Here is a 20067-nt window from a genome sequence, read left to right on the forward strand (position 1 = left end):
ATAGGGATTCTGAGCTTTTATTGAAATTTATTGGTATTTCCCAGACTACCTTTCAACATTGTCGCGTACGCTTTTTTGGACAACCTTTGTCGAAACAGCTGTATATCAGGGATAAAAATCTGATCGTGATATTCTATTTCACATACCGTCAGATTCCTTTTCTGTGCTGGTTTCGCTTTTCGAACAAACTACAAGTTGCTAATTTTAAGTACCAAACTGTAGCCAACGCGCCCTCCCCCCCCCCCTCTCCCGAAAAAAATTAATAAATAATAATAATAATAATAATTAATTAATTAATTAATTAATTAATTTATTAATTAAAAGATTAACACAATCTAGGAGATGGGTATTACAAACAAGTCTCAGAGCCGTAGCCTCAATAAAGATAATAGTTTTATGGCAATTTTGTAAAGAAGACAAAATCATGCCACTTCCTTTTCGTTCTGAGGTTAATCTTTGCACGAGACGATTCTTTGGTTGCGAATCAGAAGCAGACTTATATCCACACCTCTTATTGTCCCGACTTCTTCATCCACGTTTCTACATAGAAAACTAAATTTTTACAGATTTGCAACTCCTCCAATCTATAATTCCTCACAATCAACACTTGATAGTTTCAAGTCTAGATTTTTCACAACGGTTTTGCTTTGGACAGCTTGTTTACTTTTAGTTACTTTCAATCAGGAATTGTACAGCAGCGCTGTTGTCGAATATTATACCAGGCCGCGTGCGGTGAAAAGAAAACGACCCAGGAACGTTTTTGCTCTTGATGTTATGATATTTTTCATTGCATGAACAATTTTCTATCAGTTTGGTAAAACTGTTTGTTATTCCATGGCCCATGTATTACATCGTATATCACGCACTTTTATAACTAATTACTAATAATTAATAAAAAGTTTTGCGCAACTTCTTTTTAATTCTCTGGAATTCCATTCACAAAAAGAAATACTTCGTCTCTGTGGACAGCGAGAACCTTTTAATTATTAGACTGCTTCCATGGAGTCTACTCAGTTCTTCCTCTTATATAGTAAAGCTACTGAATTAAAACTAACCTTCATCCTTATTTTCTTCTCTTGTCTTTTTCTTCTCTTTCTTGCTTTCTTTTCTCGTCGGCTCAACCTTCTCGCTGACGTCATCTGAAGATCAACGTTCAAAACAAAGCAGGGAGAAAAAGGGAAAATGTTGAAAACGTAAATGTTTGCTTTTCAATTTCACGTGAGTGAACAAAGATGTACTTCACACACTTGATACCCTGTAAGTCCCTCATTTCGTGTACTTCCCATCTTATCATATCACCTCCCCTCCCCTCCCTTTTTTTCTTGCAAGCTTCAAACCATTGTCCAATAGAGAGACAAAGTGTCTCTACCCCTTGCCTGTGGCGTAACAAATTAATCGTTTCATAAATTGCAGGGGTTTCAATAAGGGCCAGTCACCGGGGAAATTGACCGTCTTTGAACACAATTTTGCCCAGCTGTTTTAACATCACAAGCCATGTTTTCAATAAAAGATCATAATTATCCAAGTTAACTAGTGTACATGTACAGTGTCCTGCCCAGGTACAATAACCTCTTGCCCAACTGGGTAAGATATTAATGACACCCCTGATATTGATGCCTGTTATTCTTTCACAGACCAACTATCAACAGATAGTTTGAAGACCTTTTTACATCCCTTCATGAATCATATTCTCAGGTCGATTTTTACGCAGCAAACTGGAACTGACCTTCATCCTCGCTTCCTTCTCTCTTCCTTTTTCTCGTTTTTTCATTTTCCTTTCTTCCTGTGCTATGGAGAATATTCAACTTTTCCATTTCAGTGCTCATGTGCTCGCTGATGTCACCTGAGGATCAATATTCAACACAACTTGGTAAATATTTTGTACAATATCCTTTCCAGCCACAAGTATCAACTGTAATTTGATCAGATTTTAAATTAAATATAAAAACACAGACCACACACATTTGTATGGTTTATTTGCAAGACGAAACTGATAAGATATACTGTATAGAAATACTCTGCAACAACCATACACTGTACATACTGTTAATTCCATTTTAATACCATAGCCTGTTCATTTGGAGAGAGGGAGAGAGAGGGTGGCGCTACTCTTTCTCCTTGTTAACACCAAGACTATACACAAGTAAACATGTGCTTTAAAGGTGGCATAATTTCCTGAATTATTGCTTTGTCTGAGAGAGAGGGTGGTACTACTGTTTCTCCTCGTTAACACCAAGACTATACACAAGTAAACATGTGCTTTAAAGGTGGCATAATTTATATGCGTTATTGACCAAGCGTGAGGTCAAGATGGCTGGATATTGGCCAAGTTCTTTTTTTGCGTTTTTATGGACCGAGACGAAGTCGAGGTCCATAAAAACGCAAAAAAAGAACGAGGTCAATATCCAGCCATCTTGACCGAACAAGCTTGGTCAATAAAGGATTTATTATATGGCTTTACCATCAAGTTAAAACTACAATAACAAAACAAAACACGACATGAAACTGCTCTACTCGAAAAGAAATTCTTCATAGCCGGCCGGTGCAAGATTTATTTTCAGTTCACTTTTGGATTAGCATGTAATCGTGGAAAACAAGGAATCCTAAATTATCTTAGGGCTCTAACTTTATAATGGCTTAAAGGGAGTATACAATTATTGAGAACGAAAAATTCAGATTTTCGCAAGAGCGGGAAGATTTGAATAGAATCCGGCAAACTCGCCATTTTCAGCCGATCGCGCGGTGGCGTAAATAATAAAAAAAATTGTACACAGTTTTCGGCTCCAATCATTAATTCTTGAATGAAACAATAGATTTTGAGATTATATGCAAACATAAGCCGAAAAAAAGAGCAGGTAACTCAGAAAACTGGGCGAAACTTTGACAAGATTTTGTTGTTTACAACAAGCAATACGCGGCTAAACTAAAAAACGTGAGCTTCTTCGGCGAACTTAAAAAAAATACTTTTCTGAACTGCTCTAAACACTAACCGCAACTGCCACTACGCTATGATTTAAATACAGTCATTGCAAACCTAGAGAACTTATCAATTTGGCACTCGACTTGAGACAATAAGTTTTTCAAAATCTAAAATTCTATCTAAAATACTACACGCAGAGCAACTCACCGGTTCAACTCACATTCATTGTAGCTGAAACGAAGCTTTCACTACACCAGGACGATTCCATTCTCTTTCCTTTCCTTTAGGTAAATGTTGAGAGTTTACCGAACTTTTTAGTGAGCGTTTTCCCCCAAACAACGAGAAAATCGAAGAAAACCCGCATTGTTGTTGGGATTAAACTTTCAATGCCAAGCGGATGGGCAACGGGTACTCCCGAGCGGGCAAGATAGCTCCATCTTGCCCGCTCGGGTAGCCAATCACAGCGCAGGATTTGACTCATCTTGCCCGCTCGCGGAGCCAGCCATATAATAACCTGAATTATTGCTTTGAATGAGTGTCCAGTGCAAGTAGACATGACATTTTGTTCAATCTGACTAAAAGATGTTGAGCAACCCAAGCAGGATAGTCACTGCCACTGTTGGTAGCCTCACCTATTTTGTTCAGTGGCTTTGAAGTTGGACAAGACATTGACTTTTACTTTTAGTGTCCACTCTGGTTTTTCCTTCGGTAAAGAGTGAGGGTCTTAAGCAATTAACCTCATCAACAATAGTTGAGCTTGGGAGCTGGTGCCTAAAAGGTTGGTGGAGCCAGGCAGCCATCAGGCAAGGGGAAGGAGGTATCCATGGCAACCCTGCAAGCAGCCACCACCAAAGGCACCATCACACTGAACCCAATCAGTGGAATACTTACCAAGGGAGGGCAGAGAGGGAAAAAGGCTTGAAAATAAAGCAAGCAAAATGGCCTTTCTCACAGGCCAGCAGCAAGCAAATGCAAAGTGAACCATGAGGCGCCCCCAGCAGAGAGGTCAAAGGTCGCCCCCAAGCCGCGACGAGAGACGACCACTGACCGGCATTGTCTTGACTGTAACCTTGCCTAAATTACATTTAGTCACATGAAAAATTCACTCTTTCCTTTGGGGCAAAACCATCAAATGTTCATGAAATAAATGATAACGAAGTATATAATAACCATAATAATAATAATAATTACATTAACATTATTAGAGATAACAGACAAGAAGAGCTAAGACAAAATATCTTTAAGGCCAGACTCAATTGATCATGACCTTCAGCCAGCTTTTTCAGTGATGACATTTACCTTGGCTATAGTGCGGCCATCCTTGGAAAACACGAGGATCTTTAAAAATGTTTGCCACAACAGAGGCTGCCATGGTACTTGCAAAAGCCATCCAGTCACCACTTGAAGGCTGAGTTGAATCTCCAAAACTGGCTACACCTTTTACTATCACCCATTCTACCTTGTCATCATAGGCTGCTGCATAAAGACCTGAATTAGGAAGACAGATAATTAAAATTATTGACACACTCTAAAAACATTCATGTTTTGAGGCAAGCGGTCGGCATACACTGTAGTTAGGCATACTTAGGGGAGTGGGGGGGGGGGGGGTGAGAACAGAGTTAGAATATTCTGGTTATATTTTTGCTCCACCCCTCCCCCCTCCTATGTCACGCTTTATGACTACTGGATAGTATGAATGATAATGGCTACACTTGCCGACTTCATTGTAGAACCAGCTCAGCGCAAGAACAACTCCATGTTGTTCAGCACATAAAAGAAGAAACTTTAAACTATCTTAAACAAGATGCCTATACTGGCATTTAGGCGTGATGCTTAATGTGGCCTCATTGATTCCCCATTTGATTTGATGTGTGCTTTGCAGATTTATAAAACTATCCTAGCTAATGGAATAGTTTGAGTCACAAAGATAGTGTTATGTTGTTTCCCTTGTGTTACGCCTGTTATCTTTGTACCGGAAATTCCATTACTGTGTGACATTTTATCGTTGTGTTACTAGAAATCATACCGGAAATGACTTTCTCATAACGTCATGCTTATCAGTGACCTTTCCTTCGTGCATTGTGGTTCTAGAACTGCCAAACAAAGCACGATTCCTTCGCTAGGAACTCTCCAATTTCCACCGTTTTAAATGTCGAGTGCTCCTTAGAAGTTATTCTTTCGATTTACCACTTCAAAGTGGTTAAATTTTACCATTTGAAAACGGCACACTTGAGTCCACAACATGTTAACAATATGGCCGCCACAAATTTAATCCGGGTTTAAAGAATAAATCAAATGATGCTTTGATGACACAGAGGTACGGATGACAAGGTCTCCTCCTTCGTGATATACGGGCCGATGATAGATTTTGATTGGGCCGCTTTTGTTGAAGACAATCAGGACAATAGACCCCTTCTAGGAGAGAGGAATAAATTACTGTGCAGATTTCAGGCTACCATGAAGAAGAAAAAAATGACGCCGAAGATATCAAGCCAATTTCAAGACACGTGCTGCCCTCAGGGCATCATGTGTAATTACAGCAAATGTAAGTTCTGCTTTCTCCGCATAGTTTTAAACCATGCAGAAGTAATCTCTGTATTTGTAGGCACCACCCACAGGAAACCTGAGTATCTCAAGATGCATACAGTACCATGCAAATGAAAGTTGACAGTCCCTCGAAATTCGAACTTCGCAACTCGATCCTCGATCCTCAAAACTCGAAAGCTTCGAGTATCGAGGCTCGAGTCGAGTACATCAAGTTTTGAGACAGGGAAACAAATGACGTGTTTGCGCTGTAACAAAAGTAGGCAGCAGCCTTTAATTCAGTTTACTGTTGCTTAGACCTTTACTTTGTACATGTAATACGCTTGGAAATTGATAGACAAAGGATGCAAACAATTTCTCAAAAAAACACTTACCTTCACCCTCTGATTCAAAAGCAATAGCTTCAGGATATCGCTGAACAACATCCTCATGCGTCCAATAAGACCTGGCTGCCAGTCGCTGGCTCAGAATATCACCATCATGTACTCTCACTTCTCGCTCATCTGGGTTTTCCAAAGGAGCAACCCAGCCATCATCAATATGTCTGATAAGGAGATTAACGTTTCTGCTCACAGGTGTTTTGAAGCCGGAAGGTGTAGTTAGCTTGGAAGATACGATGACATCTCCTAGTTTGGCTTTATCAGGACTTAAGCCACTGCAGGTACCCACTGAAAATACAGCCTTGGGACACAGGACCTTGACTGCATTCTTTACAGCTGTTGAGGAACCACCTGGCTCTGCAGACCCTTTGGAGCATCTTATTAATGCAATCTTTAGCTTCTCCTGGTCACCGCTTCCAGTTGATCCAAAGTACACATAACCAATCTCTTTGTGCCAACTCCTGAAAGGTTTATCAAGGTAATGGAAACAACTTAAGAACTCATGTTTCTCTACTGTCAGTAGCAAAAAATCAATTGGTAGTTCAGCATCACTCCATTCTTCACTGGTGTTTGGAAGCTCGCTTGTCTTTGGAAGCTTAATGCTGAGTTGTGGAGGGCTGTCTTCAGACTGCAGTAAAGAGCTTTTCTTCTCCTTAGTTTTGGCACCTAATGGAGAGCAAGCAAAAAATAGAGAAAATGAAAATAAACGTTTTTGTTTGTTCAATTAATTTCACTATACAGAAAGTATTTAAGTTAATTGAAACATTATTAACAAAATACTGTATACATGAACAATATTTCAGTTGCACAGAAATAAAATACTGAGTAAACGTCATGTATACCTCAGGCATTTAATCTCCCACATGATCTTAGCAATTAAGTAAGTTTGTTTTCTGTGTTTTGGCAGGAAATCCACAGCCTAATGTTCAGAGGCCAAGCACTGACTGAGATGCTGTTTACTCCTCTCAAGCAGTTGTCCGGCAAGGTGAACCGCCGCCAGCATCAGAACCTGTTCTAGCTGCTCCACCATTGGGCGCTGCAAATCCTCCAGCCCAACAACTTGAGGTTTTTCTTATTATTATCATCATCATCATCATCATCATCACTATTATTATCTGTTTATTCCCATGTTTTATCTTATGTTCACACATACGCATTTCTACTGGTTTTCGCTTGTTTATCTTTGCTAGTTTTCTGTTTAGTCATTCGTATTTGTTTTTTTGGCTGCGTTAAATTGTTTACTTGTTTACTCATTCATTTTATCATGCCACGCTTTCTCACATGTTTCCACACATTGTCTCTTTGTTTTATTTTTCACTTGCCCTTAGTTTTTTGGCATTTTTTGTTTTGTACAGTTTTAGTTTGGTTTAGGCCCCGTTTTTGATTGGGGTTTTAATTTTTGCAGGTTCGCATTTAGGTCCAGCCTGTTCATTGAAGCATTATTTTTCGCGGGTTAACAGAAGGTCCCACTTGTTCATTGAACCGATATTGTTCGCAGGTTAACAGCAGGTCCCACCTCTTCACTGGCGCATTATTTTTTCGCGGGTTAACAGAAGGTCCCGCTTGTTCATCAGAGCATTGGGTTAACAGAGAACCCTGCTTGTTTATTGGAGTTTTTCATTTCAATTCAGAGGGTTAACAACTGAACGTTTATAACTGAATGTTATCAGATCACTGAATCTTGTGTTCGGGTGAGTAAAACTTACAAGTCTCAGCAAGCAGAAACAAAAAAAAAGCAATTGAAAAATAACACTAAGAATCATGTCCCACAGTATGTCTTGATATTTTCTCACGTCGGCCGTCACTATGAGATAACTAGTAAAGTCGCCGCCTTTGCTTGTAGTGTTTTCACAAAGACTTACTGTATTAGTGTAATTTCCAAAGTGTTAAACAAGGTTAACTTTCTTAAACCATTCAGTTTAAACATTTTGTTTCAAGCATCACGTGGATCATTTGTTTCCTATTTGCAGCATAAACGTTTTGGAACATTCATTCAAGGGCAAATTTTCACCCGTACTTTCGATAAGTAATCTCAAAACTTCACTATTCTCAACGATATTTTGCTTGGAGTAGATATATTTGCAGGCTTTACGAAGAGTAGCAATAATTTTCATTTTGACTGAGACAATACATGCGGTTAAAAGTGGTTCCCCGATAATTCCGTAGCCCTTTGTTGTGCCGATAATTTTGCCCACCTTAGCCGCTTCTGCTTCGGCCCAACAGGTTTGCTTGATGAGGTCGGCTTCAGTCCCCACTTTGTTTTTCCCATAATCATTACAGATTACAAAATCGACATACAACAAACACCGTAGATATCCAACAAAATGGTAAAGGAGTTGATTATTCTAGAACACAAGTACGTGCAAAACTGCACAAAAATTTTCACAAGAGGCGACTGAAAGAAAAAGTACCTTGCGAAATAATTGGCTACTTTTGCATAAAGGCGTTAGGGGGTGGTACCATAGCTCTATGGATGCCAGGGCTACCATTCCCATTATACAATTGTAGGAGAGACCAATGAAAATAGTTTACTATTGTCAGAGGTCTTGTCGTAGCGTACATAAGGAGAATCTCATTATTAATTCTCTCTGATCTCTCGCACACCCTGCTTCATGGTAGTTGGTACTACCTTTGTATAATTGTCATGTCCGGTCTCATCTGTACTTACCCATCTTGTGGTCTTCTCAGTGGTTATGCCCCCCCCCCCCCTTTTTTTTTCTTTATCCCTTCTGCCGCTGAGAGCGTCCGCTAGGGCTATCATTATCATTATAGACGTGTAGGTGAGACTGACGAGAATAGTTTACTTTTTATATAATGAATTGTCCTTTTTATTAACAGTTTCAAGATAGCCAATATTGATCAAGATGCCTCCATATTGGGTTATCATTTACTAAAAGCATGTAAATACAGTTTCAAAACCCAGTTTTCCTTCTACCAGTTAATTGAAATCCTTCAAAATGTAATATTCAAGAACATAACTTCGTTCCTCCAACCAGGGCTCGCTGCATGGTAAGATAACTAATAACGTCTTGAGTTCTTGAATTAAAACAACTACAGCTCAAACACAGGTGATTGTCTATGTGTAAATAGCCTTTGACCTAATTTGTTGCAATTTCTGGCTGCTGTGAAATCTTTGGAGATTTTCACAGCAGTGTTCTCCTAAAGGAGACTCAAAGTTATGTACACAATTCACATTTTTCTCAACTAGTTTTGCTCAAGATTGTAGTTCTCTTGTAATGCAGGAAATATCATTGATTAAGTTTATATGAAGTTACCTCTCATGTCTTCCAAGCTGTCATCATTGCCTTCCATTGTTCTAAAGCCTTCTCTCAATACTCCCACTCTCAGGGTCCATGTAATCAATTTTTAAGCTCTCAGTCTAGGATCATCCATGCTCTCCATCTCTACACAGTGCTTCTCAGATGCCCTGTCAGTTACATTGAAAATAAACTTCCAATTATTATTACCTCCATACTTTTAAAAATTGTTGTAGGATTTGAAAATGTTTACATGCAGTAAAGAGCACTCAAGCACAGTCATAACTTGAATTCAATTGACTTTGAGTTGCCGGTTGGCGTTGCGAGAACTTTGCAAGCCTAGAAAATCAAGTCAAGATATTTCTTATCCTAGTCAAGATAACATAGATATGTTAGGGATCGCAAAGAGGTAAAAATGAACACCCCCCCCCCCCCCCCCTTGTGGGAACTCTTATCATTTATGGAGTTCAGTTTTATATCTGCTTTGTTGCATTCAGAGCATTTTTGGGTCAAAGAAGTGTTAGGGATCTATGTCATTGCTTTATAAATCTCAGATCATAGTAAAAAAATTGAACAAATCCAATTAGTTTTCTTTTGCTACCTTTTAAGGGTTAAATTAGTAAGAACCCAGGGCCAAAAAATAGACCACTCTTAGGGGTTCTTTTCAAAACTCTAGACAAGCATTCTGTCAATTTAAAATATAAGAGTACACTGTACCCAACATTGTTGCTACTTGCGGTTTCATGAACGCATGGAAAATTCAAGAAACTCTGATCAAATGTTGTGATAATTATGGAGAGTTGCGGTGATAAAACCTGCGTACATGCAGGTCAATTTCTCCTTTTCCCTCCCGGCGGTACACCATGGAGAATGATCCCGAGTGTAATGATAAGTAATGTTTTATTTTATTTTGTGTTATTTTATGCTACCGTACAAAAGTAAACTTATTATGCGTGGATTAACTATCACAAAGGAAACTACACTAGCATTCTGACTACAATTGGGGCAAATTATGCAACTCAGCAGATCTTAAAACTGAACTTGATGAAAGACAAAAGTACATGTACCCTTCCAGGAGTTACTGTGTGTGTGTTTTTTTTAAATGTTCGGTTTTACGTCATTGCGATCCCTAACTTTTATATAATATTATCTTGACAAGAAGCTTTCATTTTCTTGGTTTGGCAACTCGCAACTCCACAACTGGCATTCTTTGCACACCCCAAGTACATTATACAAGTCTTTTCACCAAAAAGTACAGTTAAAGGCTCAAAATTCAAAGCAGCTGGCTTTTTAGAAAGTTGAGAGCGCTTGAGGAAAACCTCCTAACCATACATTACTAAACTAATGAGACTGAACTTAATCCATCAAAGAAGCAATGAGGTGTAAATGGAAGTAAAAAGTGCAAATAAAATAAAATCTTACCTATTTTTAGAATAACATTGTTGATGTCTTACTTCACTTTCTTTAATTGTCGCTTGTTACAAGAAGTTTCTCTCTAGACTTCCTTCCAATGTACGAGATCTACATGAAATTAAGTAGTTTGCATACATTACAATCACATCAATAAATTAAAGATTAAAGACTGACACATCAATCAGCTAGTTATGTTCTGAAATGTTGATATTTACTAGATTTTTTTTTTTTTAATTGAGTTACTACCTACAGCTGTAGGTACATTTTAGCAAAGGAAGATTAAACTTGTTTTGAGTTACACTGTAGCAGGTCGAGTTTGATTGGAGTTTGAGTTAGATAGTATAAAATGACTGACAAAAAATCACTGGAGTCAAGTCCAGGAAAAATCAGATTTTGTTCAAGTTGGAAGGGAGTTCAAGTTTACAGTGTTAGTGGGGTCCTACTGTATTTAATTTCATTATGTGATGGCTTGCAAACAAAATTAAACATGACAAAAAGGTGTCACTCTGAAACACAAAAGACGCCACTGCAAAATCACTTACATGTAGAGTGTAGGAAATATTCCAAACAGCCAAAAAGGATCAACCAAAATAACACACAAGATTGTGTACCTTACCTTAGAGATTTTAGACCATGAGTCTGATGAGATCTGACTAATGATCTGTTCAGCATGGATAACTACCTGATTGAGAATTAATACTTCTGGATCTCACTAAAAATAAAATTGGGATCATGTGTCTTATAGGGGGCCTCGGTCGATGGTAACGGTCGATATGTCGGTCGACTCACAGTCGACTGACGGTCGATATCTCGGTCGAGCCTCGGTCGCTACTCGGTCGACACTCGGCCGATAATTGGGGATGACTCGGTCGATGTTGTACCGCTATGGCAGTCGTCGTATCGACCGAGGTGGCTGTCGGCCGATATAGATAGAAATACACCGACACTTCACCGACACATCACCGATACTTCATCGATATTTCACCGCTTACCGGCCAATAGTATCGGCCGATATATCGGTCGATATTCCATCGATATGTTTTTTCGACACTTCTTCCTTATCTCGATCGACATTCATGTACATCGCGCACCGCAATATCGGTCGTCATATCAATAACGACCGATAGTCGGTCAATAGTCTGTCGTTATCTCATTTGATTCTTCCACCATTGCATCATTTTACCACGTTAGGTCAAGAGAAAGCGCAAAAATATGCCAGCGTATTACACTGTAGTGTCCCGGTTTAACCGGTTTAAACCAAAGCAAAATCCTCGTTCCTTTTTCGTGTCGACCGAGTATCGGCCGATGCATCGACCGATACTTTACCGATACTTGACCGACGGTTCACCGATAAATTGCCGACACTCTGCCGATACTATCGCGACCGACTGTGGGTCGATCTCTCGACCGAAGGTGATCCAATGATCGGTCGATACGTCGCCTATATAGCGGCCGATGCTCGACCGACACTCGCCCGATACTCGACCGACAATCGACCGATACTCGGTGGATACATCGACCGAGATATCGACCGTGAGTTGACCGTGTGTCGACTGACATATCGACCGTTACCATCGATCGAGGCCCCCTATAAGACACAAGATCCTAAAATTGTGTGTCTGAGTGAGTGACATGTCTGCACTTCATGCAAATTCAGATCCACGCATCATGCATGTGGTGTTCAAGGTCCAACAAAGGAGATAGTTTGAAGCACAAATTTTAAAACTTTTCCTTAAGACCATTACCTTCAGTATAAAACATTCCCAGATTAAAATGGCATCGTCTTAAAGACATTATAACACTTATAACTGAAGGATTATCATTCCAGAAATATCTGAATTTAATGCATCAAAGAGGCAAATGAGATACAAATGGGAGCAAAAGGTGTAAATCAAAGTTTAAATTATCTTACAGTCTGTTTTAGCATAATGTTGACATCTATTTTCACTTTCTTTGCCTCTTGTTAGAAGAGGTTTCTCTTTAGTTCTGAAAAGGCAACCAGTAACTGGTACGCTCACATGCTAACTAGCCCACAACAAACTCATCCAAAGAGAAGTTAACTTGCCTTCTCTAGGTTTGTCAAAAATGGTGGCCTACAAATGTAAATAACAAGAGTCTTGCACAACTTGTAACTCATTTTGAAAATACTAATACAGTTATGACCATATTTTATTATTTATTAAGCGTTTAATCAAAAGTGTCATCTTCCTTGTGGGTGAGTTTGTTGAAGGCGAATGTCCATGTAGGCGAATTCTCAAAAATTCTTTAAAAGCAGTAGATTCTGTTGCAAGGAATCTCTTCGCCGAAAACAATAAATTATTTGTTGAGGATTTTACAACTTCGTTTTGTTGCTCCAAATTAAAAAGTGATTTAGCTTACAATTTAATTAGTAATATTAAGGTGAGCTTACAAACTGAAAATTGTTTTCCAGTTGAAACAGCTGAGACTAGTACATGAATCAGTCACGAGACTTCATAATTAAGCTTACCTTTGCTTTTCAATCGTGGTGCTGAGATCTTCAACAGTAGCACATCGCTTCGAATTCACCCAAACGGTATTAAAGACCGAAACCCTTTTCTGGTGATTAAAGGAACTGAAAAGCAAACATTGAAAAGATCTGAAAAGAACATGAAAACTGTTCGATGCAGGAAGACAAACAAAGACTGACAAACCCTGATGACTGCGTACATGTATTCAACCACAAAATCTACTAGAAAAAAATCTTTAAAAACACACATTAAATGAACTGATTTGACTCCTTACCTTTGCTGTAAGAGCGAGAGGAAACGAAAAAGCCCAAAACAATTGCGTCCCGGAGCTGGGTCACCTAGTGGCCGCGAAGATATTTTCTCGGAGCTGTTTGTGCAGCGAGGTTTTCGAGAGCCGCTCCCAAACTGTAAACGTAAACTGAAAGTGTGTCATTTCGAGGTCTTAAACTGAAAGGGTCATTGTTTACAAGCGATCATGCGAAACGGCACATAATCACCTTAGAGGTTAGCCTGCAATGCAGGCGTATTTTTGGAGCGGGAGCGCTGAATAATCCTTCGTTGCTGTCATCTTGGGCGAGGAAGCGCGAGAGGGCTGGAGCGAGTCAAAAGTGACCCTAAGGGAGAGGACGACTGGCTGAGAAATAAAGGAGGGGGGAGGGGGAGAGGTTTTTTTTCGCTCTCATTTCCTGTCCCCCGCCACCTTCAAATACGCGAACTAAATTTATTATTCAGCGCTCGCCCATGAAAACGCCTGCACTGCAGGCTACTTAGAGGTCATCACTCGAGTCACACCATACGGCCAATGATCACGAAAGTTGCTGGAAAGTTGCCTGCGGAAAAAAGGTCGAAATAACTGAAATATCCACTAAAAAGATTAAAATATCCATAGTTTTTGTCTAAATCAACTGCAATTAATTTTGAAGCAGAAAGAACATACAAGTCATACTTTTTTCTCCTTGTGGAACTGAAGAACTGTGAAAAAGGAAAAACATAGCAGATGGATCCGCCATGTTTTTCTGGGCTTTGTGGGATACATTATTCAGCGAGAAACCGCAGAATCAGGTTACTGTTGGCAGCTGTCATTTCTAGTGGCCAGTGGCCAGTGCGGATCCAGTGGGAGGGTCGGGAGGGTCCTTCCCTCCCCCTCTCCACCCTCAAACCTGAACCTTTATCATTGTTGTGATTATTTTAAAACGTTTTTGTATCCAAAATTTAACAACTTAAGACTGTGATTGCAATGATAATTTAGTCTGATACAATAAAATCTGCAATTCCTCAGCGACAACCCGATGAGTGGTGCCGGATCTCTTGTAGACCTGGATCAGCAAATACTTTCAAATACAAAATACTGACGGCAGACTGATCCCAACGGCGGAGGTGACGAGCTCGATAGAATAAACAACAAAGGCTAGAATAACTGAAATCTACTTGTTTTAAAAAAACAAAATTTTTGCCCGATATTTCGGTTTGCAATACAAACCTTCCTCGGGGGCTGAACGATAAAAGATTTAGAGAAACATAATGGATCGTTACAAATGAAGATTCAAAATATAAAATGCGTGATGATCATTGATTCAGTTTAGGACTAAGTTACAAGTGTAAGACACGGCGTCATTGGCGTGTTTCGTCGCGTCTATTTATACCAAGAGGGTAAAATGTTTTAGCTTTGTTGATTAAATGAGCTTCACGAACCTTTCTAACTGAGTCACATTTGCGCGCTATGTATAAGTTCAAGCGGGATTGGGTGGACGTCGTTGATCGAGTGGCCAGGTTGGTTGAAATGTAGTGAGACAGGAGTAGGGTTGATTAGTTGATGGTGATTCAGGATAGATCTGATAGATCTGCGGTGTTCCCCGAAACGTTCATTGAGTTGGCGCTTTGTCCCCCCAAACGCATTGAGAGTGGCACTTCTTACATTTTGGAAAGAGCAGGATAGAAGGACAAAGGGTTGTCTGTTCTTGTGGCTTTAGTGTTATGTGACGTAAGATGGCTTGCACGCGATTTGACCAGGTGCTTGATGAGTTCTGCGCTTCGTTTGTCAAAGAAAGCGTCGGTAGAACATATGCCACGGTTTTGCAGGAGAGGCTAGTTTGTTTGGTGTTGTTTGGGTGGCATGAAGTTTTGAGGAGGTACTGATGCTTGTCTATGAGTTTTTTGTATGGAGATCTGTTTGGATGTGGTTGTTGCTGAGGTGGACTTGGACATCTAGAAAAGGGAGTGTCTGATGAGAGGAATTTGAGTACTCCTGGCTATATTTGATATTCGCGTGAATAGAGTTTAAGTAGCTGATGAAATCTTTAAGGTGTTCCTCTCCTTCTGTCCATATCATAAAGACGTCATCGATGAACCTCCGCCAACGAACGGCTTGAGCGGAGCGTTTTCAATGGCGTTGTTCAAATTTACATGTGAATAGATTAGCGTATGATGTTGTCATGCGGGTTCCCATAGCTGTCCCGTGTATTTGTAAATAGTGTGTTTTCTTTTATTTATTTATTTATTTATTTATTTATTTATTTATTTATTTATTTTTTGTAACTGAAGTAGTGTTCGTTGTTGAAGGGAAAGTCAGGTTCATTGTAAGAATCATTCTGATGAGATCACATATACTTTCAGCTGGAAGTGATTTGTCTTGACGGGTGTTTAGAAAATGGCGACAGGCTTCGATGCCTTCCGTCGTTGCGAGGAATGTTAGTATATAACGAGGAAACATCCAGGGTGACAAGGAGGGCGTTGTCCGGCAGAGGTTCCAGTTTCTCGAGTTGAAGAAGAAAGTGTGTAGTATCTTTTATGTATGAAGGAAGAGTCTGAACCACAAGCTTTAGGTAGTAGGTCGACGAACTCGGAAATGCGTTCAGTGCGCCGGGGGTGGCCGTATTGCTGGATATGATGGGGCGGCCAGGGCTGCCTTATTTGTGGATTTTAGGAAGAATGTAGAAACGACCAGTCTTGGGATCAGAGTTGGATGAGAGGAATTTAAGTGTCTCATAGTCAATAAGATCATTTTTGTGTAAACGGGTAGTGTATTCTTTGACGCGTTTGTGTATCTTGCTCGTTGTAAGGTCCGAAGATTGTTTTCAGTTTGACAATATTTAGTGTCATTGAACTGTCTGTGACATTCATTAACATACCAGGAGTAGCCCATTATAACAGTTCCAGAGCCCTTACTCAGCAGGTTTGATGACTATCTCTGAACCGGTTTCGTGAGTTTTGTGAGAGCTTTGAGTTCTTTCATAGAGAGATTGTGGTGATAGTGACTGGTTTAGAGGTCATGATCTCATTTTCGACTACATTGATAAAAGCGTCAAGGGCTATGTCTCTTCCATTATTAGGAGCCTGAAGCGCTTCACTTCACGAGATGAAAGATTTGGATCAGTTAGGTTTTGTTGTTGAAACAATTCTTTTAGTCGTAAACGTCTTGCAAAACCGTTGATATCTGCCTGTATTTCTGACCATGCAGCTGATACTTTTGGGGGTGGGAACGAAGGTCAGTCCTCGTGATAATGGTTTGGTATCAGAGTTTGAAAGTCGTACATGTACAGTAAAAAGGTTGATCACTGTTTCCTCGTCTTGTAGTGGGTGCGATATGTTTTTGTTTTGGGAGCGGGTTCTGCGATTTTTCTTGTGTTGATTGATGGTCGTTGGTGTTCTAGGAGTGGAGTTGGCTGTGTTTCTGTTGTGGGAAGTTAGGAAGGAGCAGTAGTGACAATGCGTACAGTGTTGGTATTAGATGCAGGTTGATTAGATGCATCGTTCTTGATGTCAGTTGGAGGCATGTGCTTTAATTTCTTAGTGCGGAGTGAATTTAGATTTTTTGCTAAGGTTGTATGCCATATCTTCAATGAGGGTAGTTAAGATGGTGTACGTTGAATGATTATTAACGGACGGAGGCTCGCAGGTCTTCCAGCTGGTTGTTTAAAAGCATTGTTAACAGTTTAAAATTATTGCAGGTTTCTGCTAACAAGAGCTTGAGTTGTTCTCTGGCAAGGTTGTTTTGCTTGAATTTCGTGCGTTGTCAAACAGCAGCTGGGGGCTCTGTCCATTTAGCCACATTTTTGGTTCAGCGGGTTGCAATGCAAATAGAACGCGCCGATCAAACGAAAATTTTCCGCAACAAATGGACGATGTTGGGGAGGTACTCCACTTTTTCCGTTTCAAACGGTCGGATTGGAAATTCCTGATCCATTTGTACGAAATTTTCATTGTGTTGTCTTCTTGCGTCATCATTGCGTCATCACGTACGTCCTTTGAACTACCAATGAGATTACAAGTTGGAACGTGCGGGAAAAAAGCCTTTCAAATTGATTTGAAAAGATTCCAAATTTGCAACCGAAAATTTTGGCTGAATGGAGAGTGCCCTAGTTTATGCCTTACAACTTTCATCTTATTTTATCTTAGGACTAAATTTGCATGCAACTTGTCGCGGGCTTTTTGCTTTTCCGCCATTGCAAAAGCTTTCAAACATATCGCAACAAACAGCGTCTGAAATTACTAAAGAACGTTTGTAAATAAAACATTCACCTTACTTTCGATTCAAACAGATAAAAACAGCTTCCTGAACATTCAGACGGTATTTGAAAAACTATTGTAAGTCGATTTCAAAGTACTTTGATCTACGCGCGCATGCGCCTGGGATGATGTAGTCCCTTTAAGACCGATCTGGCAATCTGTTTATTATTCTCACATTCTGAATGGTGTGGTGAGGGGAGGGTCGGAGAGTCGGAGGTACTCAATAAAGTGTCATACCGGAGAGGTTCCGCCCATAGGGTCACCCCTGTACCCTAAACCCTTACCGTTACCGTATTATCCGGGGGACCGTATTAAGCGGGGTCTCAGAATAACCGTCACGGACACATGTTTTTTAGGTACCAAGACTGCAAAATACAGTTTAAAATCAACAAAACGAAATTTAACGCTTAACTGTCACTTAACTTCAAACTTAAGAAACTTAACGCCTCACTCGAATAGCCTGGCACTAAAATTAACTTTCTCTAGTGTTTCTCTCAGTGCAAAGTATTCGTTTAAAATAGTCATTGACTTTGCTCTGCAGTGACATTTTCAATTTGTGGTTAAGCCAGACGGGCTGACGACCGCAAGTGTAGAAAAAAATGTTGTGTCGTAATTTGTGTTGCACGCGTCATTTTTTATTATTATTACATTTTCTTTATCCACGTGCAATGGATTGCAAGCTTACGCAGTCTATTACCCACCGTAAAAGCTAGCCAGCCCTCTCTGTTTAGTTCCCATCTTGGATAGGTCCCCCTGTTTGGAGATCCAATTTTGAAGTAACCCCCACTCCTTCAATCTATACCAAGGGTCCCTCGTTCTCAGGTAATGCATTTTTAACGGATCTTTTCCTCGGAAAGATTGTGCGCGCTTACCTCCGCTCGCCCGAAAAAAAACCCACAAAAATAATAAAATAACGCCTGTTCTACAGGCTACCCGCTTTCCATGTAAACCGGCCCTAAAACAACACGGCAATCAAAAGACCCGCCAAGCCGGGAATTGCCGACCCTCTGAATACAAACCGCTAACCACTTCACACGGATGGAGGAGTAGCCTACAAAGCAGACGTAATCGGGGAGAGGGAGGGGGAGGGAGAGCGACAAAAAGTGAGAGAAACGGGGGGACCCTTTCCTCTTCCCAATTTCCCACTCTTTTTTCACTTTTCTCACTCCCCGCCCTCCACGGTTACACCTCCGGCCTGCTACGCAGGCTAGGGGAGGGGTTCCTCCCTATAATGGACCTTTCGGGAGGGCCCCGAAGAGAGGGCGCTGGCTCATTTTCCGTACAGTGGCTGGCTATCGAGCCAACCCGAAAAGGGTGCCTTTTATTCATGCTGAGCTGGAGGTATATTCAGTAAAGGGAAGGGATTTTAGGAGATGAAGTGTAGACGACATTGGGGTAGAACGGTTATTTAACAGACCCAAGGAAATACTATGCAGTGTTTCTACTTTAGCTGTGTAGACGTGATTACTTTTTCTTGCAAAAATGGCTTATAACAGGGTAAGGGCTTAAACCTCGTGGAAAACTGGTGAGGAGTCTTCCCCCCCCCCCTTCCCCCACCACTTTACCACCGCACCTCTTTGGCTGTGTTTTAGTCCGTCGTGATAATGTAGTCTTGTAAGTCAAAAGGAAATCGATTAACACTCTCTTATCGTAGTTGTAATTACTCAGTTCAAAGTTTTGTTTTTCCCAGGTTAGTTTCAACCCTAATAAGTAAGCTTTTTCGTGGCTTGCCTCAGGAGGCGCAGCTGGTCTGGCAAGGCTCCATTTAGTCAAACAGATCGAATGAAGAAACGCTGGTGTTAGGCAAGGAGTCATCAATCTTCTGATGCAGGCGTCAGAGGGAAAGAGCGAGAACAGCCACTGGATTGAGAAGAGAGAAAAAGATGTACCTTCCATGAATGATATAAAACAGCGGACCTTCGTTTGCATAACCCTTTCATATCAAATCAAATCAAATCAAATAACTTTATTTCTCTACAGTTATCTCCTCAGAAAAGCATGCTACTCACAAATACTTTTTGCCCTCTGAAAGTGGCAAAACATCAATTTATAGTAGCCTGCGATCAAGCTCTAAGATCTGGGGTCTACCTGTCTTGGCCAAGAGCGTCTGTGGCGCCAACCACGAGTGTATTGGGGCGCCCCTTCCCCAATCTTCTCGCCGTTCGCTTCGCCCGCCGCTCGCCCCAAATATATGTCGCACTAAGACCCTTGCTTGCACGCTAGTTAAAAGAAGCTCTGTGTTGATCATTAGCTTTTACTTCAGCGCTCATACTTCAATTCGCCATGTAGCGGAGCACAATGAGCAATACCTCAAGAAAACGCTTCTCATTAGCTCTCATTTATGCGGGGGTTCAATTCTTGTTGTTACCACCCTCGGAAAAACCCCCGGAACAAAACACTTTCAAGCAGGCCTATCCCAGGGGTAGGAGTCGAATCAAGTTAAAATAACTACTCGTGCAAGAAATATGCCTTTCTTGATTAAAAGAAATTCACAAATTTGCTGTTTTCAGATTTCGTTTGCAATGTTGCCATCCTCGTGTAAACCGAGCAGTTTATTT

General features: G+C 40.5%; 1 protein-coding gene across 4 annotated transcripts in view; it reads right to left on the bottom strand.

Annotated features, from left to right (window-relative positions):
* The window catches only part of LOC146462480 (uncharacterized), a 43960-nt gene that overhangs the window by 3318 nt on the left and 20575 nt on the right, over positions 1-20067 (bottom strand). For 2 of the 4 annotated variants that reach the window (XM_085085571.1, XM_085085570.1), the window contains exons 5-9: positions 9120-9271; positions 5839-6510; positions 4220-4408; positions 1727-1843; positions 1056-1139 (exon numbers count right to left, since the gene is read on the bottom strand). In XM_085085571.1, the coding sequence (XP_084941697.1) occupies positions 1056-1139; positions 1727-1843; positions 4220-4408; positions 5839-6510; positions 9120-9156 (1099 nt within the window). In that variant the 5' untranslated portion in view covers positions 9157-9271. Of the gene's footprint in view, positions 1-1055; positions 1140-1726; positions 1844-4219; positions 4409-5838; positions 6511-9119; positions 9272-10523; positions 10653-20067 lie in introns of those variants that run through there. The other 2 variants (XM_085085572.1, XM_085085573.1) reach the window with 2 other exon arrangements.

The sequence above is a fragment of the Pavona decussata genome, unplaced genomic scaffold, assembly GCF_977016875.1.
Source record: "Pavona decussata unplaced genomic scaffold, jaPavDecu1.1 SCAFFOLD_187, whole genome shotgun sequence".
NCBI classification, from domain to species: Eukaryota; Metazoa; Cnidaria; class Anthozoa; order Scleractinia; family Agariciidae; genus Pavona; species Pavona decussata.